Source organism: Wolffia australiana, chromosome 15, assembly GCF_029677425.1.
Source record: "Wolffia australiana isolate 7733 chromosome 15, ASM2967742v1".
Classification (NCBI taxonomy): Eukaryota; Viridiplantae; Streptophyta; class Magnoliopsida; order Alismatales; family Araceae; genus Wolffia; species Wolffia australiana.
In genome coordinates, this window is record NC_135849.1 from 5,597,501 (window position 1) to 5,624,624 (window position 27,124).

At 43.8% G+C, this 27,124-nt stretch overlaps 1 protein-coding gene across 1 annotated transcript; it reads right to left on the bottom strand.

Moving 5' to 3' along the window:
- Positions 1 to 2,789: 2,789 nt before the first annotated feature.
- ALATS (Alanyl-tRNA synthetase) lies at positions 2,790 to 18,406 on the bottom strand. Its single transcript, XM_078587951.1, has 23 exons — positions 18,166 to 18,406; positions 17,850 to 18,088; positions 16,847 to 16,987; positions 16,463 to 16,609; positions 16,234 to 16,386; positions 16,017 to 16,149; positions 15,381 to 15,477; positions 15,162 to 15,282; positions 14,639 to 14,698; positions 8,326 to 8,376; positions 8,146 to 8,241; positions 7,003 to 7,104; positions 6,411 to 6,533; positions 6,129 to 6,272; positions 5,991 to 6,062; positions 5,851 to 5,926; positions 5,602 to 5,744; positions 5,424 to 5,532; positions 5,160 to 5,347; positions 5,001 to 5,090; positions 3,914 to 4,096; positions 3,611 to 3,781; positions 2,790 to 3,024 (listed from the first exon to the last, which is right to left on the bottom strand). Exons 1-23 carry the CDS (start codon positions 18,392 to 18,394, stop codon positions 2,956 to 2,958), a joined length of 2,937 nt encoding a protein of 978 aa, XP_078444077.1. The 5' UTR covers positions 18,395 to 18,406; the 3' UTR covers positions 2,790 to 2,955.
- Between the last annotated feature and the right edge of the window lie 8,718 nt (positions 18,407 to 27,124).

A 27,124-nucleotide genomic window follows, 5' to 3' on the forward strand; every position in this document is an offset into this window, starting at 1 on the left:
AAAGCTCTGTCATCCTGATCACCGTCGACTGTTCTCCGACGCCTGCAAGAGAGAGATAGAGAGAGAAGAGAGAGAGATAGATAGAAAGATCTCTTATTCTAAGAAGTTTAGAAGCAGAAAAATTACCCGACAACTTTCAATCAAGTCCAGAGGAACTTACAGCTCCGTCCATACAGGACGAAGAACATCGCAAAGAGGAGTTAAACATGGACGGACAAAGTTGTAGTTTCAACTTGAGAGCAATGAAAAAATGATTTAGCCGTCTCTAATATTGTAATTACATCTCTCAGTGGATAATCAAAAGAATAATTTTAAAGTCGAATCTAAACCATAATGAATGGCCTCCCCGAGAGTATCACCGTAATAATGTCCCAAAATGCCACCCAAAGATATGGATCGAGCTCATGAGGCTGAGATCACTTCATTCTCACGCACTTAAACCCAAAAATAGATAAAAATAGGTTCTGCAATCAGTTCTAGTTCAACAACTCGATTATCTTTCGTCTTCTTCCCTTTGTTTTCTGGATCTAGTAGTACCCGTGAAGATACTCAGAGAATGATTCAGGAATGAACCACCTTTCTTCTTTCTTTATTTTGGAACCACATTTCTTTTTATTAAACGTTTCCCAAAAGTTAATCGAGTGCTCTTCATCTGCAGGTGGAGCAGAGCCTGCAAAGCATGGTTACAATCTCGCAGTCGGAAGGCTTCTTCAGAAATTTCTCGTGTCATCTTCAAATGGACATGCGGTGGCAGGTGTGACCTTGCAAGTGTCTGGCGCACTCTCTTCCAAGTAAAGGCGTCTTGCTCTCTCTCTAGGATGCGTCCGGAGAAACAGCCTGCTGTATTCCTCGCATACTCATTCGAGGGCTACGACTGCCCGAGAGACCTCAAGTATTCTCCTGTGCCTTCGGCCACTGAACAGGAAAATAACCCTTCTCAAGTCTCTCTCTCTCTCTCTCTCTCTCTCTCTCTCTCTCTCTCTCTCTCTCTCTCTCTCTCTCTCTCTCTCTCTCTCTCTCTCTCTCTCTCTCTCTCTCTCTCTCTCTCTCTCTCTCTCTCTCTCTCTCTCTCTCTCTCTCTCTCTCTCTCTCTCTCTCTCTCTCTCTCTCTCTCTCTCTCTCTCTCTCTCTCTCTCTCTCTCTCTCTCTCTCTCTCTCTCTCTCCCTCTCTCTCTCTATCTGTCTCTCTCTCTATCTCCCTCTCTCTCTCTCTATCTGTCTCCCTCTCTCTCTCATTCATTCTCTCTCTCTATCTGTCTCCCTCTCTCTCTCTCTATCTGTCTCCCTCTCTCTCTCTCTATCTGTCTCCCTCTCTCTCTCTCTTTCTCTGTCTCCCTCTCTCTGTGTCTCCCTTTCTCTCTCTATCTATCTCTATCTATCTCTCTCACTCTGTCTCCCTCTCTCGCTCTCTCTCTCTATCTATCTCTTTGTCTCTCTCTCCATATCTCTCTGTCTCCCTCTCTCGCTCTCTCTCTCTCTCTATCTATCTATCTCTTTGTCTCTTTCTCTATATTTCTCTGTCTCCCTCTCTCGCTCTCTCTCTCCCTCTCCCTTTCTCCCTCTCTCTCTCTCCCTCCATCCATCTCTTTCTCCCTCTCTCTATCTACCTGCCCATCTACCTATTAATTTACCTCTCCCTCTCTATTTCTATCTATATCTCGCTCTCTTTTTTCCCTCTCCCCATATCTCTCTTTCTATCCATCTATATATCTCTCTTCCTCTCTTTCTAACTATCAATCTCTCTCGTTGTCTTTCTATCCATCAGTCTATCTCTCTCCCTCTCTTTCCAACTATCAATTTCTCTCGTTATCTTTCTACCCATTAGTCTATTTCTCTCCCTCTCTTTCTATCTATCAATCTCTCTCTTTACCTTTCTATCCATCAATCAATCTTTCTCTTTCATCAAACTATCAATCTCTCTCTTTACCTTTCTGTCCGTTAATCTATCTTTCTCTTTCATCAAACTATCAATCTCTCTCCCTCCCTCTATCTTTCTATCTATCTCACTGTCGATCTATTAACATATCACTTGATCTCTCCCTCTCTATCTATAAATCTATCTATCCATCTCTTCCTCCTCTATTTATCTCTCTGTGTATATCAATCCATTTCTCTCTCTCCATCTATCTATCTATCTCCCCTACAATCTATCTACCTCTCTATCTATTTATCTCTCTCCCTCTCTCTATCTATCTCCCATTGTAGCTGTCTCTCTTTCTCCTTTTTCTACCTATCTTTCTCCCTCTCTTTCTCTCTCCCCCCTCGAATTCAAAGGTGGCCACAAGCCGGATGAAATTTTTGAAATTTTGATTTAGACCAACAAACTCATTAGATGGAGAATGAGGGAAAAGGAGGATGAGAGACCAAAGATAGAAACCATGCAGTAAAATGCAACTTTAATGGAGGGACTTTTTTTAAGAAAAAACCAACCAACTCCTGCTTTTATATTTCAAAGAAACCGTGCACAAGAACCATGAAGAAGGCAAACATTCAACTGTGATAATGAACATGGTGCAAATTCTAGTTTCAAAGTAATTGGCTTCCGTGATCTGAGCAAGATCACGATCTTCTCTCTATTTTTATCTCAATTTCTCATTCAATATGTTGGAAGAATATACGTGTCACCATAGAGATTAAGAGAGAAGATGTTTGCCAGTAGTGTTGTTTCCATTTTCTCTCTCTAGAATGCTGAGACAATCTTACCCTCTCTCTCTTAAAGGGTTGTAGTGATTTCCTAAACCTGCAAAAGGCAGTTCCAGCTACCACGCTAGCCCTGGCGCAGACCAGTATTACACAGAAAAAAGCCTTGGCTCAGTAGTCAAAGAACACACTTTTTCCTTTTACGGAAATCTTCAACACAAATCTACTAAAGGTTAATCGATATTGTCTTTACCAGGTAAATTCGTAAGAATCGAGTGAAGCGTTGGAGAGTAAATAAGAATAAATACTTGCTCATCACAGCTGCAGGTTTGCAAATTGAGTGGCGATGTCCATGGCCTTGTTCAGACCCGACGTGTCAGTGCCCTGTAAACCCCACAAAGAACAATTAGAGAAAAATTTCAAACACGGATGCTAATTCAGCTTTCTTTCAGCACAAGTGTTGAACAGGGACAAATCCATTACAGAAAAGATGGAATTTTTATCCACAAAAGTGTCAATTTTGATGTTTATTGCATCTTTTTTTCAGCGTTAGCGTGAAGAGGAACGAACCTATTGTAGCAAGTTTCGGATTTTTAGCTACAAAAAATCACACTTTTAGATGTTTATTCAGACTTTCTTAAGCGTAAACAATAAACAGGAACGAACCCATTATAGCAAACGTCGGTTTTTTATCCACAAATACCATTGTGAGATGCTAATTCAGCTTTTTTCAGTGTAAGAGTTGAACAGGGTCAAACCCGTAAGAGAAAACATCGGATTTTTTTTGCAAACAAATCCCATTTTTAAATAGTAATTCAACTTTTTTCCAGCATAAACGTTAAAAAGGAAAGAACCCATTAAAGCAGATATCCGATTTTTACCCCAAAAAATCCCATTTTAAGATAATAATTCAGCCTTTTCCCTCTACGAGAAAAAATCGAAAAAATAGAGTCCTACAAATCTCACTGACCTGTCCTTGGGCAAGAGCGCCCTTCCCTCCGCCCTTCCCATTGATGGGCTCAAGAGCAGCCTTGAGCCACTTGACTGCCACATTGTCCTTTGCGGCCCTCTCCGGTACGCCGGCGTATACGACCGCCTTATTCGAGGCTTCATCAGCACTGAAGATCATGACGCCTATCCCCTGAAAAAGAATCACAATCATAGTAAATAAAAAGAGTAGAGAGAGGACTGAAGATTGCTCCCGCTCTCTTCATGTTGTATGAGGCAATTGAAGAGAGAAATGGGAACTTTGAAGCCAGGAAGACAATCAAACCTTTTGCTCGACGACCTTGATAACTGCTTCACGAACGGCATTAGTGTCTAAGCCAACATCTACTCGTAAGACACAGAAAGATTGCCCTTCAGCTGCTGCCGCGTCTGCCACTTGCGTGGCTGTCTCAATAGCTTTTTGTGCATTTTGCTTCCCCATCGCCTTCTGGGATGCGATTATTTGATCCTGAGAGAAACCCCAATTAGAACAAGAGATGGTGACAATGGATCAACAGAACGAGACTAGTAGCTACACAGTCACCGTCCTAGATGACCACAATGAGATGACAATGCTGAGGATGATGAAGACAATGGTGGGGATGATAAGATGACAATAATAAAATATTGTCATCTTACTGACGGCAGATGATGAGGGTAATGGTGGGATGAATACTCTCCGCCAGTCCGTGTGAGCATCTTGTCCTTGTTTGAGATGGTGAGATGGTTCATCATCACGATGACAATCTCGCCAAAAAGGGTGACAATAAGGAAACCTCTAAGTCCCTTCTGCCTGCAGTTGCGATCGTTTTGTACTTGTTCAAGATGACAAGATGAAGGTGGCGATGTAGAGATCGCTAGCGTCACTTGTCAACGAATAGGATGACGTTGACAAATCATCATCCTCATGTCATCCTAGAGTCCGACGATGGAGGGCCACAATCTCCTCCGCATGCAGCCATCAGCTTTTTGCCCTTGTTCAAGATGATGAAATTACGGTGATGAATCGTCAAAGTCCTCGTCATTTGTCTGAGCTGAGACACCGATGATGATAACGAGATCATCGGCGTCGATTGTCCACAACTAGGATGACGGTGACCAAATTCTCATCCTCATAGTGATACTAGAGGTAGATGATGACAATGACGACAGAGGGACGAATCCCAACACTCCACCAGCAGCAGCAAGCTTTTACTCCTTGTTCAAGATAATGAGATGATGGCAATGAATAGTCGTCATCCCCATTCATCTGAACAAGGATGACGATTTCATACTGACGACTTCTGCAAATAGGATGATGATTTATTTTTTTCTGCAAAATTTTCTGGATGACGATGATAACTTTGTCCTAGGACAGGGAAAACCACGAGTACCATAAGTTGAGAGAGTCGGCCTTTCAGCTGAGCTTTCCTGAAGGCGGGTAAGGCGGCTGCTTCAATCCTGCTCTTCAAGGAGGCAACTTTCTACAAAGAGATGAGAACAATGAAACTTCCACAAACTGTGTTCACCAGGAATTTTGATTGTCAACACACCTTCTCAAGAGAACTTCCATCCGTACGAGATGCCCCACTAATCTCAAGGTCTAAAGAACGAGCCAAGTCAATCGCCTCTGTCGCACATTCTGCAGTAACGGCTGTGATTCTTCGGACACCTTTGGCGATTCCTTCCTCTGATAGTAGTGCAAAGGCTTTCGCTTCTCGGGTGTTAGAAATATGAGTACCTAGAGATTGATTTTTTTGAATTTATAAGAATGGAAAAAATGAATCATGAAGAAAAAAGCCACAAAATTAGGCTACCTCCACACAGCTCTGTTGATATAGATAACCAGTTCTTGTTTCCAGGATTCTGTACGAGATCCTCCACATCCTGACCTATAGATACTACCCTAACTGGGTCAGGATAAACCTGCACGACAAGAAAATAGTTAGAAAAAACGGAATTTGCTGAAAGTTTCTAGAAGATAAAACAATTTACTTCTCCGAAAACAGCTCTTAGGCCTGCAATCTGCTTTGCAACAGCCAGGCTTGTCTCTCTGGCGAATACATCAAGCTGGTCTTCAATCTGCTTGTTCACGATGGACTCGATCTTTCCCAAGTCCTTGGGTTGAATCGGTTTCCCTGGAAATAGGAAAAAATCTCAGCTACAGAGGCAGATAATCTAAAAGCCACAGGCTCAAAATGGCATAAAAACCCCTGAAGGGAATAAGGATTGAACGAATTATACCGTGCGAGAAGTCAAATCTAAGTTTTTCAGGGAGAACAATAGAGCCTTTCTGGTCAACATGGTCTCCGAGAACTTCCTGCAGTTGACAGTACACAGTTGACCTTGGCGGCCTTGGAAAAAAAATGTCAGAAACAAACTACCTTCAGGGCAAAGTTGAGTATATGCGTGCAAGTGTGATTAGGAGCTATCAGTGCACGCCTCGCATAGTCAACCTGTTAGAGATCAATTCGTAAGAATAAAGAGCAGAAGAGTTGAATGTAAAATTATGCAAATATTACCTTGCATTTTACTTTGTCACCAACAGATAGAGCTCTACTGCCTTGATTAATGGAGCCGATATGAAGAACAAAACCTCCAAAAACTTGGACATTAGAAACTCTGAATGATCCAAATCCGCCTTCAATAGACCCAGTGTCGTAAATCTATGATAAAAAGGTTACATTACCTCAGAAATCGAACGGGAACGAGTCTAAGAGAGCACTTAATGCATAATAAAGCTTGAGAAACGAAATTCCAAAAGTAAAATATAATGTTGCATCAAATTTGTCCATGTCGAGTACCTGACCACCTTGTTCAGCATAAAAACTAGTGCTTTCCATCACTATGCCCACATCTGCACCTTCTGAGACGTTCTCTTGAAATTCGACACCATTATATATTGCTTTCACAACACTCTCGTGATCCTGGAGAAATTATCGTAGAAAACCGACTTTTATAAACTAATCAAGCAAAATCATATTTTTTTTACGAAAATAAACTAATTGATGTGATAAAATGACGAAAAAGCTCATTTTCATTTCGAAGAGATGATTTGATATTACCATGCGGCAGTACAGGGAAAAAAATTAACTACACTTTCCGCTTCAACTTGTGCATCAGTTTATTTATAGAGGGAAAAGCGATATACAAAATCACACGCCCTCCCACCTTGAATTACACACATCATGGTATAATATAACATGATGCTAAATCTCCACGAAAATCTCCAAACTATATATCACCTTGAAAATCTAGAGTCAACTTTTGATCACAGAGATGTCCACGGAATATACTAATACCAACACGAATCTTAATAAACAAAAACAACAGTCACTAAACGCAAGGTTTTCATTAATTATGATGCCAAATAAAATCCGGTTCAATATGCCTTACCTTGTTCCATACATACTTTCTGCTGTCATCCGTCGGGGCAACACCATTCCTTTGCAATACTGAGGTTGCATCAGCATCCATAGCGATGGATTCTCCAGCTTGCTGCCATTTACAGAGCATGAAAAAGAAAATTCACGAGGGAACTACGATGACGATGTAAATTAAAAATAGACCACTCGATAACAGTCTGGGTTTCCCCAAAGTATGCCTTGAACACTGAAGAGAAACAACACAACAAAAATAAACAAATTCAAAACTACAATACTCGGGAAAGAATCAGAATAGACTGATTCTAGACATTCCCTGTCACTCTCAATGCTTGAATAACTTCCATTGACACAAAAATCGCTCGTCCCTGACTAATGTTTGTTGAGTAGTTGTCAAGCATCGCGATGCTTCAAATTTCGAATTGGAAGTAATAACGGGATTGATACCTTTCCAAAGCTTTCCGTAAACGCAGGAGCCAGGCGACAGATATAGAAAGGAGAGAGAGGGAGACAGAGAGAAATAATCAAAAAAATTAACAGAGCTAGCAGTACAGCAGGTTGACAGAACAGGCATAGAAAGTAAAAAGACATTAATTACACCTTTTTTTAAGAGCTTAATTACACCTTTAAGCTAGCAGAAGAAATAATTCTCGAAAATAACATTTGAACCAGTCGTTCATCAGGAAAAATGCATGAGAATTTAGAGCTTTGATAAACACCGTCTGAATCAACCTTGGCCTTAAGTGAGAAGGGAATAGGATGAAGATGCATTTTTTTTGGCAACAGGAACCACGGACAGGAGGTTGATTTTTTTTTGAAGAAAACTGAAAGGAGAGAGAGATGAAACCTCTCGTTCTATAACCAAGGTAAAAATTTCCAAACTCAGAGGATAAGACGCCTTTGATTTTTTTTTGAAAGACAAGAAGCAAGATCACCGGAAATAGGTGATCAACCCAATAAGATGGATGTGATACACATTAAATTTTAAAAGTTTTGTATAATTTTTTCGTCAGAAAAAAGTTTCGAATATAAAACAATACAAATCAAATTTTAGAAAATCTTTTTTTGGCAATTGCTGTCAAACGAAAAATATATAACAATAATGGGAGACGGTAATCATAAAACATATAAAATGATATTTGGAATCATAAAATACCTTGTTTCGAGCACTCCTTGCTTTCTGCCTCGCTTCCTCCAGTGCAACGTTGTAGCCATCAATGTCGACGGATAAACCTCTTTCTTCTGCCATAAGCTGGCACGGGAAGAAAGAAGGCGAAAAAAGTTATATATTCACAAAATTAAGTAACATAAAGAAGAAGAATCTTCGAGAAGATACCTGAGTCAAGTCTATTGGAAACCCATACGTATCCCATAATATGAAAGCATCCTGCATAAAGATAGAATGACAATATAAGCAGCACAGACGATAGTTATATCATCACAGAGAGGAGATGAAAGGCCGGTTATCACCGTTCTTTAGGTGTTATGAGAAACAAAAGACCAATCAGCAAGCCATGGCAATCAAAACGTCAATCAACTATCATATTTTTATGTTGGATAAGGATAAACAACAAAAGACTTTGCGTCAACTGTGATGTAGGTAGATGAGCAAAACAAAAAGGCTAATACAGAATTGGAATCAGCCAAACTATCCAAGGATACAAACATCACTAAATTTCAAGTAAAATAAGACAAACGATATGTCATTTGAATTTCAACACCACAGTGGTCTAAAAGAGGAGAAAAATTGAGCGGGACTGATTACAATTCGAAGGAAGTTCTTTGTGGAGCTGTTGATCTGAGTATTACATGTCTTTATTTTCTCTCTCTTGTTAGCCCATTAAGGGCCCTCTCTAGTCAGCCCATTAGGGCTTCCTATAAAACCCTGTAATCTCTTTCATTTGCTATCAAGAATTGTTCTTTTCTTGTTTACATGGTATCAGAGCCCTAACCCTAACCCTAATCTGGGTTTCCTGGGCTCGACCTTGCGCTCCGATCTTTCGGCGGTTCTCACGACCGCCTGATCTCGCGCTCCGGTCTCTCGCCGTCTCGCTCCGGGCCTCCCAGGCGCTCGCCGTTCTGACATCCGCCGTCCCAGCGTCTTCCGCTCCGGCGCCCGCCGTCCCGGCCCGCGCCGCCCCGGCTCGCGCCGCCCGGCGACCGGCGTCCAGCGCTCGCCGTCCAGCGACCGTCGTCCAGCGCCCGTCGTCCCGGCGACCGCCGTCCCGGCTCCCGCCGTCCCAGCGCCCACCGTCCCGGCGCCCGACGTCCCGGCACCCACCGTCCTTGCTCCCGCCGTCCCGGCGCCCGACGTCTCGGCGCCTGCAGTCCCGGCTTCTCGTCGTTCCGGCGCCTTCTGACTGTGGTCTACTCTGCTTTCATCATGACGAACCCGGTTGAAGCCCAGACCTCTACTGTTACGCCAGACTCGACGCCGGTATCTACGCCACATGCATCTGCGGTGCCTCTCGAGCCCGGGAATTGGTCGTCCTCCTCTGGACCATCCTCTTTGCCTCGGATGCCTCCGGATGGTATGTTTACTGGATTCAATCTCCTGCAATGGCGCCAGTACGTCCAGATAACTTTAAAAGGGCGTCTCATGCGCCATCTTCTAGAAGACGAACCTTCCCGGACCGATCCCAAGTATTATGACTGGCTGGACGTTGAGGGGGTAGTTCATCGTTGGCTCTTGGACAGTATTTCACCTAGTGTTAAAGGTGAATTCATGTCTCTAGAGTCGGCTCGGGCGGTCTGGGAAGCAGCACTTGAGAGCCACTCCAAGAAGCACAACATTGCGACTCTGTACGAATTGGTACATCGGGCCGCTAACCTGCGTCAAGGGGACCGGTCTATCATGGAGTACAATACGGAGCTCATTTCGTTGTGGAATGAAATTGACTACTACATGCCGCCCGACCCCATTCGGTGGACCGCCAATATACTCTTTAACGGGTTTTCCAGTTTCCTATGGGACTGAACCGGAATATGAAGTTATGCAGGCTCAGCTTATTCATCGGGAGACTGGTCCTACCTTCAAGGATGCGCTCCACAGTGTGCGGGTTGAAGAATCCCGCTTTCAGCAGGCCCAGAACTCGGCTTCGGCACTTGTAGCTCATTCCTCTTCGTCTGCACGCCCATCGTCGACTCCACCACCCGGCTCTTTGCCACGTGGTCCGACGGCTCGGACGGAGGATTCTCCAAAGGGTGATCCTTCGCTGTTTTGCAATTACTGCAAGAAGCGAGGTCACTCTACGGAGACGCTACAAGCTTCAGCGGAAACGCGCCGCGACCGAGCAACCTTGCTGCAGCCGCCTCGTCCGTGCCCCGGGTCAAGTGCCTATGCTGTACGGTCTTCTCACGACTAGTGCCTCGCCCGCTAGCTTCACTCCGGAAGAGATGGAGCGTCTACGCCGCTTGCTTGATCCTCCAGTCGTGGGCTCATGCTCCTTGGCCCACGCAGGTATGTCCACCAGTCTTCCCACACCTACATCCCCTCCTGGCCATTCTTTTTCCTCTTCCACTTGGCTTCTTGATTCCGGTGCCACCGCCCACATGACCCCAAATCCTCGAGCCTTTCAAACTTATGCACCCGTTTCTGGCTTCTCCAAAGTTAAAACAGCCTCCGGCGATCTTCTCACCGTGGCGGGTATTGGTCGTGTGGCCCTTTCCTCTTCTATGCATCTATCTAAAGTTCTTCATGTTCCTCGCCTTACTCATCATCTTCTCTCCCTATCTAGCCTTGTTCGCGACTTGAAACGAGACCTTACCTTCTCTCCTAATTCATGTTTTATCGTGATAAGGTGTCGGGGAGGACAATTTCCATTGCTGAGGAGCATGAGGGGCTCTATCTTGTTCGTCCTTGTTCGAGTTCTCTTGCTTTTGCTGCTGCGGCAGTTTCCCTTTCGGCTTCCCACGAGCGTTTGTGGCTTCTTCATCGACGTCTCGGCCATCCTTCTTTTGCTACTCTTTATCGTCTCTTTCCTAAACTCTTTCAAGGCCATTCTGTGGACCGTTTTGTTTGTACTGCTTGTCGAATTGCCAAACATCATCGTACCACGTATCCTATCTCGTCTTCTCATTCTTCGACCCCATTCTCCCTTATTCACACCGATGTGTGGGGGCCTTCCCCTATTCATAGTACTTCCGGTTCTCGGTGGTTATGCATCTTTATTGACGACACTACTCGATTCACGTGGGCATATTTCTTGAAGAACAAATCGGAGATATCTCGTGTCATTCCTCAATTTTACTCCCTTATCCAAACTCAATTCTCTATATCCATTCGTCGCTTCCGCTCCGACAATGCTAAAGACTACGTTAACACCACGTTAAGCACCTTCTTCCAAGACAAAGGCATTATCCATGAAACTTCTTGTCCCTATACACCACAGCAAAATGGCGTTGCCGAAGAAAATTCCGTCACATCTTTGAAATGACTGAGCCTTCTCTTCCATATGCATGTGCCCAAGTATTTTTGGGAAGCCGTCTCCACCGCCATCCATCTTCTTAATCGCCTTCCATCTCAGTGCTTGACTACTCCACTCCCATTGACCGTCTTCAGCATTCCTTTCCAACTCTCTCTCTCGAACTCATCTTACTCCTCGTGTATTTGGATGTGTATGCTATCGCCCAACCACCAACTTGGTCGTGATAAACTGGATTCCCGTGCTATCAAGTGTGTGTTTGTTGGCTATTCTTCCACCCAAAAGGCTATTTATGCTATCATCCACCCTCTCGTCGGTTCGTCACCAAAGATGCCACGTTTGATGAATTGCTTCCCTACTATTCCTCCTCCTCTCCTGAACCCTCATCGTCCCCATCTCCCTCCGATCCACTCATTCCTCATCCTCGTCCCTCGTCCCTCTTCACCGGCCCCGCCCGGCGTGTCTCCGCCTGTTGCTCCTCCAGCAATTGTGCCTCCCGACCCGTCTCCGGCCGCCGTCTCAGTCCCTCCTGTGGAGCCTCCTCCAGTATCTGCTCCTGCGCTCGACCCTTCTGCTGCACCTTCTTGATTCCTCCGCTCCTATCCGTCGCTGCCCGCCTGAAAAACGCTATGGTATTACCCTTGCTCGTCGCAAGCCTCGGCTTCCTTCTTCGTCTCCTGCTGCCCCGTCTACCTCAACCTCCACCCCTCCTGCCACCTCCTCATTAGCCGTGCTGCCCTCTTCCCGTTCCTCTCCCCTCTATCCGTTGGCGGAATCTATCTCCTCTCATCGCCTCTCACCCTCTTATCATGCCCTTCTCACCTCCCTTGATGCCACTTCCCTTCCCAAGACGGTGGACATTGCCCTTTCATTTCCGCATTGGCGTCAGGCCATGGCGGAAGAACTTCAGGCTCTTGCTCACAATGAAACGTGGGATCTGGTTCCTCTACCGGCCGGGAAGCATCTCGTGGGTAGCCATTGGGTGTATGCTGTGAAGCATAATTCTGACGGTTCTATTGAGCGCCACAAAGCCCAGGTTGTGGCACAAGGGTTCACTCAGAAACATGGCATTGATTATCAGGAGACCTTTGCTCCCGTCGCCAAGCTGAATACTGTGCGGAACTTATTGGCCCTTGCTGCGGATCGGGGCTGGATTTTGCAACAATATGATGTGAAGAATGCTTTTTTGCATGGAGAGTTGACTGAGGAGATCTACATGGCATTACCTCCTGGCTACACTTCCTTAGTGCCATCGTCTCCGCAGTCTGTTGTCTGTCGCCTGAAGAAAGCATTATATGGCTTGAAGCAATCTCCTCGTGCCTGGTTTGGTCGTTTCACGATGGCCATGCAGCGTCGTGGATACCGTCAGTGTAATGGTGATCACACCCTTTTCTACCGCCATTCCACGTCAGGGGGAGTCGCTATTCTTCTTGTGTACGTGGATGACATCATTATTACGGGTGATGATCGGCGACCATTACTGAGCTGGCTATGTATCTCTCGTCGGAATTTGCTATTCGCCATCTTGGCCCGTTGAGGTACTTTCTTGGCATAGAGGTGGCCTATTCTTCCAGCGGATCTTTATTTGTCAGAGAAAGTATACGGTGGACCTTCTCTGTGAGCTTGGAAAGGAGGGCGCCAAGCCTGCTTCGACACCGATTGATGCGAACCATCGACTTGGTGCCGATGCGGGTGAGGAGCTTGCTGAGCCTGGCCCATATAGAAGACTTGTGGGAAAACTGCTTTATCTCACCCACACTCGCCCGGACATTGCATATTCAGTGGGTGTTCTGAGTCAGTTCATGCAGACTCCTCGCATGAGCCATTTTCATGCTGCTCATCGTCTCCTCCGTTTCCTGAAGGGCGCCATTGGCGTGGATTATTGTTTAAATCGCCATACCGGCCTGCGTCTTGAAGTCTACACCGATGCAGATTATGCGGCTCTGTGGTTGATCGTCGGTCCACATCTGGGTATTGCACCTTCTTGGCGGCAATCTGATTACTTGGCGGAGCAAGAAGCAGAAAGTGGTCTCTCGATCGAGTGCTGAAGCGGAGTTCCGTGCCCTTGCGCATGGTCTGTGTGAAGCACTTTGGATTACCCAGCTTCTTCGTGAGCTACGGTGTCCAGTTCCCTCTCCTGTCCAGCTGTTCTGCGACAACAAATCGGCGATTAGCATTGCTCATGACCCCGTTCAGCATGACCGTACAAAGCACATCGAGATCGATCGCCATTTCATCAAAGAGAAGCTTGAATCGGGAGATTTTTGCACGCCTTATGTTCCGTCCGCTGAACAGCTTGCAGATATCTTCACCAAAGGGCTTCATGCCCCTAGGTTTGAGGAGCTCTGTTCCAAGCTGGGTGTGGATAACATCCACGCTCCAGCTTGAGGGGGAGTGTTGATCTGAGTATTACATGTCTTTATTTTCTCTCTCTTGTTAGCCCATTAAGGGCCCTCTCTAGTCAGCCCATTAGGGCTTCCTATAAAACCCTGTAATCTCTTTCATTTGCTATCAAGAATTGTTCTTTTCTTGTTTACAGGAGCATAGACCAAGATCCAATTAAAATAAAATCCGAGTTCACTTCTTCAGAAATCACAAAAAATTGTAAATCGTGAATAAGCTTGGATAAACTGTGTCGATGGCAATTTCTATTCATTTATCTCCCTTCTTTTCCGCCGACACCAAAAACATTCTCATTGATCCATCCAACTATGATAAGATTTGGAAGTTTGAAGCACTAAATGAATATAATTCCTCATATCACCCTATTGAAGGGTCTGAGTCCTTCTGAATATACAATCATTTTATTTGATTTTCGTCCGCCGTTTTATTTCGATCAAAATTTGTAGATGTAAATAAAAATCATCGGATCTTTTTATATCATCCAGATAAGTATATGCCAAGATAGTATAACAGCTAAAAGTTTGATAATGCTCAAGTCAGGGATTTCATAAATAAAATTTTATCGTACAGAGTACAAAAGCTCTTTACGCTGCAACTATAACGGTGTATGGGGGATGAACTGCATCGCGTTCTTAAAAAATAATGAACTGCATTGCGTTCTTGTAATGAAAATGTACATAATAGTCAGCACATGTCAAAATTAAGTTATAAGGATGTAAGCTCTGTATCAGAACTTGCCAAATGTAAAGAAAAAAATTAAATACATGATGTAGTTCACGCTGTTTTTCCGTTCCAGAAAACAAATAACTCATGTCGTTTTACCTGCCCACTCAATTTATTTCCTTGAACGTCTTGGGCCGCCTTCTTGAACTTGTCAATGCCCTGCAAGAGTACACCTATTATGATAGCGATGATAATGTTTCTGATCAAACAATATAACACATTGAAAAACTGTGATTAATGCCTAAAGAGCCTTATCTGTACGTTCCTGAGACAAGTTATTGGAATCAGGTATTGCATTAAGATGGCTTAACTAAAATTAGAGATTTAAGGTACCAGATAGATATTCATCTCAATCTAGAAAAGTACACACGATGCATAAAAAATGCTTTCAAGAACCGGTCCACCATTCCATCTGGAATGATGGAAGAAATCAAATGACAAGTTTGTTTCTGGTTCATTCCACAACAGCTTCTTGAATGTCTTCCTTAGGGGATGTCTACAAGTATTATACGAAAGAATGGCAAATATACTCCAAAAATACTCCTGACAGAATACATCACAATATGCCCTCCCGAGTTCATGGCAATGTGAAGAAATGATTAAAAGGGAGCATGGAAACCACCTTCAGAATAGTCCTCCCGAAGCTTGCTTCCTCGTCCGCAATAATGCTTCTTATTTTAGACTCATGTTGTTTGAGTTCCGGAAAAAATTCTCCCATAACATTTACAAGAGGCCCCACAAGGCTGCAGATAGCAAGCCGTCATCCATTAAAATTATGCAGTCTCAGCGGAAATATTATGAAAATTTCTACAAATGGACTATTCCCAGAATCTCCTCGTACCTGCTGAAAAATCCTTCATCAGCCTTTAGGATATCCCTTCCATAGCGGACAGCCCGTCGAAGAATTCGCCTCAGTACATACTCCCGCCCTTCATTGCCTGCCAGCAAACTTCCAAAGTTTTAACATTTGTGCTTCCAAACTGAAAAGTCTTCCCTCTCTGAGTATAGAATAAAAGACATAAATCTGATAAATAAGTGAATAAAAAATCATATCATGGTAGGCATTGGGGCTCAAAACAGATGGGTCCAGATTGAAAATTTTGATCTGTCGGATGGTCAAGATTGTGACCTGATCCGATCATGATCGCAAATCAATCAGCGCAGATTGATGGTAGATAGTGTGATTGGCCCAGAAGCAGAATGAACTGATCGATCAAGATCACTGGATCCTGATCTGATCTGATCTGATCTGATCTGATTGATAGATTGTGCAATCAAGAGAGAAAAGGAATGAAACAATCGGCCAAGAAGACTGATAAAACTTTTGATTGATCGCACATCCTGAGATCATGCAAGATCATACACCGCATCTGGTCAAACTGATCAATCAGATCGAAGATTTAAAAATCAATTCCCACCCTCAGATCTTGCCAAGTGAAAACAAGGAACTAGTCAAAAACAGAAAATAATGCCTCACCAGGACATGAGCCATCAGCAATAGCAAACGAAAGGGTCCTGATATGATCAGCAACCACCCTGTAAGCCATGTCTACCTTACCAACATCATCATCACCGACTTTTCCAGAGTACTCCTGGGAAAAGTTGGTGACCTAAAGAGGACACAGAAAATGAAAGTCAACGACAAGGAATCTCCAACAGAAATCAGAAAAGGTATAAGCACAAATGAAACATACTTTTTGAATAGCTTTGAATAGCGGCATAAAGATATCTGTGTCATAGTTGCTCATCTTCCTTTGCAGAATAGAAGTCAGGCGTTCAAAGCCCATGCCGGTGTCAACATGCTTGGCAGGCAATGATTTCAAGCTCCCATCAGCTTCCCTATTGAACTGTGCATAGAATGTCCGCATCAACCAACATCATTACCCTCAAAAAAGGTAGACAAGCAGAAATAGATGGCCATACCTGAATAAACACTAGATTCCATATTTCAATGCACGTAGGATCATCATTGTTGACCAGCGAAGCAGCATCACGGTTACCAATGCGGTCAAAATGGATCTCAGTACACGGACCACACGGCCCGGTATCACCCATTTCCCAGAAGTTATCCTGATTATTACAGCAGTTTAAAGTCAGCAAAGAGAAATCATATCAAAGCAATGAAATCCGATAGAGAGAAGACATATAGAAGTCGCTGACGGACACAGACAAATAAAAATAAAACAAAAAAATATCTTTGTCCCCAGAACAAGGGCTTGTTCAGAAACACTGTTCATCGGCAGTTAGCAATCTGGTTAAAGTTTTTTCACCTCAATCGACTCGGCAAAATATGATCAGATAACTTACTTTGCAACCAAAGGGCAGCACACGGCTCGCAGGCAACATGGTGAGCCACTTGTCTCTAGCTTCAAGGTCAGGAGAAAGCCCAGCGTTCTCGTCTCCACCGAAATATGTTGCATATATCCGATCCTTGGGCAGTTTATAAACCTGACGGCAGTAAATCCCTTTCAGAAGAAGATGCAACATGCATAAAAATGATCTACAAGAGTAGTAAAAAATCTTACAGAACGAATGTACTTCTTCAAAAAAAAAGAGATTTTTAAACGTGAAAAGAGTGTCATGACTTTTGTCTCTCGTCGGAAAAAATCAACGAGAAAACTCTGGCAAAATGAAACAGGAAAAACATTTTCTTGAGTGTGGAAGATGAATAGTAAGGAAAATGTCCAACTTAAAGAGCCGCTAGACTCTAACTATTCTCCAGAGAACACCTAGTTTTCGTGGCATGCAAATATGATCTCTACACGGAACTGAAAGATTCGTTCAAATGCACTTCTTCAATAAAAAACGATATTTTTCCCCCAAAAAAGCAACATGAACATTTCCTCACGTCAGAAAAAATAGAAAGAGAAAACAGTCACAAAATGAGATGGGAAAAACAATTTCTTGAATGTGGAAGAAGAATTGGTGAGAAAACGGATGAACGAAAAAGCGACTAGAGACTAATCAGTCCACAGAGAGCACCAAGTTTCCCCTGTTCCAAAACCAACCTAGGTGAGGAGTTCCCAGGCCCATCCAATGTCCTCCTCCTCAATGTATTTAAAGATTCTTAATGAACGAAAGCACTTCCTCTATAAAAAAAATGATATTGTCTCAAAAAAAAAAACATCATGAGCATTGCCTCTCGTCAGAAAAAAACCAAATAAGAAAACCCCCACAAAACAAAAACAGGAAAAAACAGACTCTTGAAAGAAAAAGAAGAATTGGTGCGAAATACACACTCTCGAACGAGAATTGGAGGGAAAACGGGAAAAATTAAAAAACAAACAGACTCCACAGATTAAAAACCAACCTCAGTGAGGAGCTCCCAGGCCCACTCAATCGCCTCCTTCTTGAAGTAATCCCCAAAAGACCAATTCCCCAGCATCTCAAAAAAGGTATGGTGGTAAGTGTCCTTCCCCACATCATCAAGGTCATTGTGCTTCCCCCCGGCGCGAATACACTTCTGAGTGTTGCACGCCCTCGTCAGTTTTCCGAGAGGATTCGAAGGGTCCACAGTGCCCAAGAAAATGGGCTTGAACTGGTTCATCCCTAGAAACCCAAGAACAAAACACCCAAATTACAAAAACGCAAAAAAAAAAACCCTAGAATCAGGAATTTCAGCTCACCTGCGTTGGCGAAGAGCAGAGTCGGGTCGTCGAGAGGAACGACGGGGCTGGATTTCCAGTCGACATGGCCTTTGCCGACGAAGAAATCGACGAACGTCTTCCTGACTCTCGCCGCCGACCACTCCTCCGTCGTCGTCGTCGCCGCCACCGTCATCGTTGAGAATTGAGAGGAGTTGCAGAGGCGGCGGCGCAGCAGTGGAAGACGATGGAAGAGGGCAGCCACGACCATGACCTCTGGTTATTAATTTCCCCTCACCTCTTTCTTGGGTCGATGTGGTGGGCCCCAGCTCCTCCTCTCGGGTCGGATCTTGCCTGTTGGGCTGGATCCGATTGGCCTGGATCCGAAATTCGGTCAGACCTCGGTTAGCCTTTTTAGGGCTGACTAGACATGGTCGTTCTGTTCTGTTCTTTTCAAATGATTTGCACAAAAAAATTGCACAAAAGAACCGCACAGGGGTCTGTTCGTTGTTCTGTTCTTTTTTGTGCGAAAATTAGAACAGATGTTCGAACAATTCGCACAATCCGAACAAAATTCACACAAATTTGCAGATTCGAACAAAATTCGCACAATTCAAACAAAATTCGTAAAGTGTTCAAAATTCGCACAATTCGCACAAGCTGAACCGCACAAGGGCTGTGCGATGTTCTGTGCGAATTTGATTTTGTTATGTTCAGAAATCCGAACAGAACGCACAATTTGCTCCAATTCCGGCTGACTGAACCTTCCTGTCCAGGTCCTCCGTCCACGTCCAGTCTAACTCTTTCACTCTCTATGCATAGAATATATTGGTTATATTATGATTTTTTGAAGTATTTCATATAGGTTTTGCAGAGAGAATAAAAAATAAGGGGTATTTCGATAGAATGCCCAATAGAAGTCGGGTAAGATATATATATTTAAAATTTTATAATGTTGATATAGTAAAGCTTATATAAATCGAAATATATATTAATCGTACACGTGAAGTGTTCGATGAAATGCCGCAAAGAACCACGGTAACACTTTTTTATCAAAATAGATTGAATCACCAATTAAACTGATTAGGTCTGAATTGATGATGAATTCCTAACCAACATCAACAAGGTTGACCAGAAAAACTCACTGATTCCCCCTGAATCGAAGACGAGAGTGGTGGTGCCGATTGCCGCCGTCAAGTTTCTTGTACTCGTCCGTAACCACTCCCTCTCTCCCTCCATAACTCTCGCACTCTCTCTCTTTCACTCTCGCCCTCTCACTCAGTGGTATTCTCTCTGTCTTTCACTATCTCAGTCTAACTCTCTACCTCTCACATTCTCGCATCTTTCACTCTCTAATTATATACCTCTCTTTCTCTCTCCCTCTCTCTCTCTCATTATCCAACTCTGCTTCCGCTCCGGAGGTGACATTTGATTGGTCAACTTGACCGACTGAAGCCCAGACCCAGGCGGAGACCGGACCGAACTTCAGTTCTAGGTTTAGGTTTTCAGTAAAAGCGGACCAAGACCGGACCGTGTCCTTCCCTAGCTCCAGCACTTCTTCTATCTTCTTATCGGGTCGTATCTTGGTTATTGGGTTGGATCTCATTGGGAGTTAAATTTTAATTTTTCGGTGTAAAACTAATTTGCCTACAATCAAATAAATTTAAAAAGTATAGAAACTTACTCAACTGTATAGCGTAAGGTCGTCTCCACAAGGACTGGCCTTTAGGTATATATTCAATAAATGAGTTTTTGTTTATTAAGATATAATAATACTAAAGATAATACATATACTAAAGATAATACATACTAAATAGAGCATTTTAAAATAAAAAAAGGTCTTAAATATATATTTTTACAAAAAAATATTTAAAGTTGTAAAACATGCATAAAAATGACATTAAAATGCATTATTTTATAACTTGCTCTATTTAGTGTGTGTGATGCAAAATCTCATAAAATTGGATAAAATACACATGAAATCATCCCAAAATGACCTAAAAATATGAATAATTACATGACACATTTTGGGTTTATCAAGTGGAAGTGGCTTGTGCTAGGCTCCAACACTTTTGTCTTCTTCCCCGGTCAGATCTTGCCTGTTGGGTTGGATCAGATTAGGAGTGGTTGTGGCCTGTGCTAGGCTCTCGTACTTCTCTCTTCTCCACGGGTCAGATCTTGGTCATGGGGTTGGATCCGAGTGGGAGTGGTTGTGGCCTGTGCTGGCTCCACCACTTCATATCTCTACTTCCTAGGTAGGATTTTGCATGTTGGGTTGGATCCGATTGGGAGTGGTTGTGACCTATGCTGGGCACCAGCACTTCTTCTCTCTTCTTCCCGGGTCCGATCTTGGTTATTAGGTTGGATCCGACTGTGAGTGGATGTGGCATGCGGTGGGCTCCAGCACTTCTTCTCTCTTCTTCCCGGGTAGGATCGTGCCTGTTGGGTTGGATCCAATTGGGAGTGGTTGTGGCATGTGATAGGCTCGAGCACTTCTTCTCCCTTCTTCCCGGGTGGGATCTTGGTTATGGGGTTGGATCCGATTGTTTGTGGATGTGGCCTGAGCTAGGATCCATCATTTCTTCTCTCTTCTTCGTAGGTCGAACCTTGCTTATTGGGTTGGATCCCATTAGAAGTGGATGTTGCCTGTGGTGGCCTGTGGTTGGATCCCATTAGAAGTGAATCTTGCTTCGTAGGTAGAATTGCTGCGCTCCAGCAATTCTACTCTCTTCTTCCTAGGTCGGATCTTGCCTATTGGGTTGGCTCCAATTAGGAGTGGCTATGGCATGTGGATGCCTCAAGCCTTCTCCTCTTGTTCCCTAGTCAAATCTTGCCTGTTGGGTTGGATCCGATTGGGAGTGGCTATGGCATGTGGATGGCTCTAGCACTTCTTCTCTCTTCTTCCCGAGTCAAATCTTGGTTATTAGGTTGGATCCGATTGGGAGTGGCTGTGGCCTGTGGTGGGCTCTAGCACTTCTTCTTTATTTCTCCCAGGTCAGATCTTACCTTTTGGGTTGGATCCGATTAAGAATGGTTGCGGCATGTGCTAGGCTCAAGCACTTCTTCTCTCTTCTTCCGAGGTCGGATCTTGTCTGTTGGGTTGGATCCCATTGGATGTGGATGTGGATGTGTCCTATGGATGGCTCAAGAAGTTCTTCACTCTTCTTCAAAGGTCATATATGTGTTATTGGATTGGATCTGATTGGGAGTGGCTATGGCATATGCTGGGCTCCAACACTTATTCTCTCTTCTTCCAAGGTTGGATTTTGCTTGTTGGGTTGGATTCCATTGGTAGTGGTTGTGGTGTGTGCTGGACCCTAGCACTTTTTCTCTCTTCATCCTAGGTTGGATCTTGCATGTTGGGTTGGATCCGATTGAGAGTGGGTGTGGCCTGTGTTGGGGTCCATCACTTCTTCTCTCTTCTTCTTGGGTCAGATCTTGGTTATTCGGTTGTATCTTACTCGCTATGCTGGGCTCCAACACTTTCTTCTTTCTTCTTCCCGGGTCGGATCTTGGTTATTGGGTTGAATCCCATTGGAAGTGGATGTGGCCTGTGTTGGGCTCCAGCACTTCTTCTTTCTTCTTCATGGGTCGGATCTTACTTGTTGGGTTGGAGTCAATTGGGTGTGGCTCTGGGATGCTGATGTCGGATGTCGTCGATGGTGTTATCTGATGGGTAAATGTCTATGGAGATGTACCTATGTAATGACATGAATCCTACGAGGATGTAGGTGCAGGCTACCACTAGTGGGGAATTCGCTGAGCTCATAGATCTGAGTGGACGGTCAATGTCGGTGATGGTGACCTTTTGACCCTCGTCGGAGCAACGATGGCGATCACGGCGTCAAACAGAATTTTATAAGTTGATGCTCGCACGTAACGAATGGCTCTTCCCATACCAAAGAATACATTCAATTCATAATTTTCTCAATAATTTCTCTCTCCTAAACTAACCCAAGCGCGGTGGTGTGCAGCCAAAAATATATTGAAGGATGTATTATAACTAACGAGCAAGAGGAACGACGTACCTTGTTGGTGGCGGCATTCGTCGTTGATGTCTTTGTCGATGCACAGGGTGGCGCAGTCAGGAATGGCGAGGACGTGTCGGAAGCGAGCACGTTACAGCTCGACAGGCAGCTGCAGTGAAACGCTGGAGCGGTGGCCGGAGATCAAAGGCAAGGACGAGTTGGAAGAGACGTACGACAGCGAAGTGGCTCAAGATTTTGGCCGGATCTGGCGTGCCAACTTTAAGACCAATCAGCACGAGCAGACTTAGGTGGGGGATGCGAGCGGCGGATCATCGCATGGCGACGGAGGTGGATATGTGCAACAGCTAGTGGTTACGAAGTGGCACGACGGCTTGGAGGCGGTCACGGACGCGACAGCTTCTAGGGCGCACAATCGAACAGTTGGTGCGCGAGGGGCTAGTCATGACCAGCGCGATGGGACGCAACATGGGCAAAGGCAATAGTGGCTCGTGCTCCTGTGAGCATGGAGGCCGGCTAAAATTATTGCGGGCCGGTGCGTATGTTTACGGGTAGAGCAAAAATGCTAGAGTGGTTGGACGAGACTCGCTAGCACACAAGGTAGAACGTGCCACTCGCGAGGCAGTGGGGTAGCACAATAGGGCGTGGTCGGTTGAACCTGAATAACCCAGTTTGTAGTGCCATTGAGCGAGGCGTGGTTCACAGCCACGCAAGGGCAATGTTGGGTCATGCTAGTGGGCACTCTTGGGCGTAGACGGGTGAATCGAAAGGATATGGTCCTTGGCGTCATTGGAGGAAGTGACGTTCACAGCCACGCGAGGGCAGCATTGGATCTTGCCAGCGGGGCGCCACCACACGACCAAGCATCGGGTGACTCCGTCAATGACCCCTGATGCCCTTGATAATGGCGTGGGCCCGATGCCAAGCAAGCACGTGGTCTCAAAATCACCACGGCGTAAGTGTAGTCTGTCACGTCGACTGTTGACAAAAAAAAGTGAACAAAAATGTGGAACGAACCTGCGGTAAAGGGGTCTCACTCATACAAGCTTCCGTGAATGGCACACGAGGCGATCGTTAGAGATAGGGCGGCGCTATAGTGACGATCAGCGTTCAACAGGCCAGATCTGTGATCTGGCCGAACGAGTAACTTCCACAATGAAATACCAGATCTGAGATCGGGTTGTGCCCATAATGGCCTTATATGGGGCCATGATGTGCCCTTTACAATTAGTTCAACAAAGGCCAACAAGGAACCCCTTTTACAACAAAATAAAGTAAAATGATGCATTTTAAATGACGACGAAGATAAAACGACGTAGGCAATGGCAAAGACAAAAACAAAAAAGATGGTGATGAAGATGAAAAGGACGAAGGAGAAACGAAATTGAAACGCGAGATAGCTAATGACGTGCTTTTGCCTCGTGGCATTTGAACCCGGGCGCCTTCGGCTGCGCCTTGGTGTGCAAGTTGGGCGGGACGCGAGCCAATAGGGTTTGATGATGACGATAATGATGGCTTCAAAGACATGGCGGCGATCTCAAGCTGGCACTCTCCATCACATGCAATGGGCTCCAGCACTTCTTCTCTCTTCTTCCCGGGTCGAATCTTGCCTATTGGGTTGGATCCGATTGAGAGTTGTCGTGGTTTATGGATGGCTCCTGCACTTCTTCTCTCTTCTTTTCGGGTTGGATCTTGGTTATTGGGTTTGATACGATTGGGAGTGGATGTGGCCTATGGTGGGCTGCAGCATCTCTTCTCTCTTCTTCCCAGGTTGGACCTTGGTTATTAGGTTGGATCCGATTGGGAGTGGATGTGGCATGTGCTAGGCTTTGGTACTTCTCATCTCTTCTTCATAGGTCAGATCTTGGTTATTGGGTTAGATCCGATTTGGAGTGGTTGTGGCCTGTGATGGCTCCACCACTTCTTATCTGTTCTTCTCGTGTCGGATCTTGCCTGTTTGGCTGGACCTGATTAGAGTGGATGTGGTGGGTCTAGCACTTATTCTCTCTCCTTCTTGTGTCGAGTTTTGCATGTTGGTTTGGATTCGATAGGGAGAAGCAGTAGACCCCAGCTTGTGTCTCTTCTCAAGTCGGATCTTGCTTGTTGGCTTTGATGCAATTGGGAGAACATGTGAACCCCATATTCTCTTCTCTTCTCGGGTCTTGCCTGTTGGGTTGGATCTGATTGGGAGAATATGTGGACCCCATATTCTCTTCTCTCTTCTTGGGTCAGATCTTGTTTCTTGGATTGGATCTGATAAGGAGAATGTGGACCCCAGATTCTCTTCTCTTTTCTTTGGTTGGATCTTGCCTGTTGGGTTAGATCTGATAAGGAGAAGTTGTGAGCTCTAGCACTTCTTCTTAGGGATGGTACGTTTGTGTGACCGAACGGGCAATCGTGCAATTGTGCGGTGTGGTGCAAAATTCACACACCGCACCGCACAATTTTTTTGCAAAATGCACCGCACATCACACAGAGCTTTGTGCGGTGCATTTTGGTACAAATTTAAAAATCTTTAAAGGCATACACCCCCCCCTCGCGACCCCCTGCCTTCTCTTTGTCTCCAACTCTCAGCCACCCCCACCGCTTCCGCCCCAGCTTCCAAGTGTAAAGAAGCTGAAGAAGGCGCTCCCCACTTTTGCACTCTATTCTGAAGAAGATGCCGCACTCTTTTGAAGAAGACTAACGAAGAATGAGTCACTATGAAGGCGAACAATTGACTAACGAAGACGACAAAGGTAAGTAGCGATCTTTATTTTCTTATTTTTCTCATCTTTATTCAATCGAACGAAGAATGTTGATCTTGTCACGGTTAGAGTTCTTTTAGATTCCTATTCAATCGGAATGATAGATCCCCAATCATATAATCATAATCCTAAATGATCTTCTTCTTGTCATCGTCTTCTCAATCTCGATCTCATGCGTGGAATCCTAGACGATCTCTAGGGCCACGACGATCCATATGCCCATGTTATGATGGATGCTGGGTCAAAACGAGTCATTGGTGTTAGAATTTTGTCTAGGATTAGAAATCCTTACAAATAAAATCTTTACATTTTTAGTTTTTTTTGTCAAAAAAAACACCAATGACTTTGTGTTTTCTATTTTTTTAACCTCCATTCATTAAAACCAAAAAGAATTTTCTACTGATATTTAGGATAATTTATCGAATTTCTAGAGCTGTACAATAAACTTCTGATCTTAAGTTCATAGTAGTTAGGCACTGGCATCATTATAATTTTTCATGATAGGTCGTAGTCCTTAATCAGACCTATAAATTGAAGTAATTATTGTCCAGTAGATAACTGGATCCCCCTTCAAAATGTTTTCACAATATTTTCTTTGGATTAGTTGATTCGTTTCATTTCCCTGTATCCTGAAGTCATTGTCCAAAAGTTGTTGCCGATTTAGTCAGATCAGAGAATCGCTAAGCTGCTTTTCCTAATGGCGCATTAGACTTTCTTGGGAAAAACTGAACTTGAAAGTTGAAACATATCTGTTGACTTTCATCTAATCAATTAATTAAGGTTCATAGTGAAGTGCGCAAATTTTGAAGTCAACCAATTAGGACACAATTCCCCTGCATGGTATCTATAGATGACGCGATAAGCACGACAAGGCTGGTTGTTCTCCTTTGGGGAAAGGTTACAGTCAATAGTCATTAACTAGAGAACTTATCTGAATTTCAAATGTACCATAAGTATCACAATAACGTAACCAATCTCAACATGACTGCAGCTACCATGAGAAGAACTTCAAGCACAAAACCTTATCATTGACAGGAAGCTATTTCAAGTTAATGGCGTGGTATGAAAGACCATTCTCTTATTGTAATAGATTTATGTACTTTCATACTCCTCATTTTTATGTCCTAGAAGTTCATTCAACTGGAGAAGTTGATTGTTCTTATCCTTATATAGTGAAAGCTTGAGCTTTTCACATAGTCGTATAGGGTTGATGTTCCAGCTACACTCGTAGATGCAAGGTTTTCTTAGAGTAGTCTATACAGAGAACATGCCTATAAGGCATCTGAAAACTAATCATACTGGTCCGAATTGTCTATTTTCACAAGCTGTTTACAGATGTTCTTGTCTATCAATTGTTGACTTCTCTTTTGTCATTTGATTGAGGATGCTTTTGCAGCATCACACAGTGATAGGCATTGTGCGTCTTAGATAATACCCCAAAATATGATCATCTTTGATTATGATTAAAAGGAACAATCTCAAAAAGACCAAGATCCATTTTTGGGTAATTTCGTGCGGCCTTATGTCACTGGTGATGGCTCCTAAAAAGCCATAACTAACATTGATCTTATTGTTGGGTTCTATCATGATTGATGGCACTTGATGAGTTTTTGGGTAATAGAAGGACTGTAGTTTTCATTTGCAAGATCAGTTATAATGTATTGGTATCCTCAAATGTTCTAATTCTGTGGTTTTATGTGCTTTACTATCTTGCGGTAAGCCTAGTATGGAAAACTTTTCCCTTTTCTTCTATCGTTTACATCTCTTGGCATGCTCATGAATGATGAAACCAATAGACTTATCTCTATACATTTATCTTTGTAAATGGAAAAGTTGAAATTTAAATTGTTAATTATTTTGTTATCTCAAAACTGAAATTAAAGATACCTGAAAGCCTTGGAGATTACAATAAAATAACATTAATTATTATATTTTGTAACAAAGTTGCTTCCTTGAGACATGAGAACCTATTGGTTTGTTCTTGATCACTCAAGATCATCCCTATCGGATCATTAGATTTTTATTGTTTACCTACTTAATAGGCCCCACGTAACCAGTTGTTATCTCTCTCCTTCAACAAGTTGCTATCATTAGAGTTGTTTTCTCTTTATTTTTCCTATCATTTTTATGTTGAAACATCATACTTTTGGAAAACTATTTTCCGTATTGATTTTTTTAAGATCTGTTCACATTATGAACCTGTAAATGTATGATGGAAGTTGGTATGCCCTCGCATGAACCGAACGCTGCAGAAACGTATGCAGAAGA

Coding starts and splice junctions, on each gene's coding strand:
- ALATS (XM_078587951.1), bottom strand. CDS start 18,394: ATGGTCGTGGCTGCCCTCTTCCATCGTCTTCCACTGCTGCGCCGCCGC. Junction 16,150..16,233: donor TATTCAAAGCTATTCAAAAA/GTATGTTTCATT, acceptor TGTCCTCTTTAG/GTCACCAACTTTTCCCAGGA. Junction 5,927..5,990: donor TACTCAACTTTGCCCTGAAG/GTAGTTTGTTTC, acceptor TGTCAACTGCAG/GAAGTTCTCGGAGACCATGT.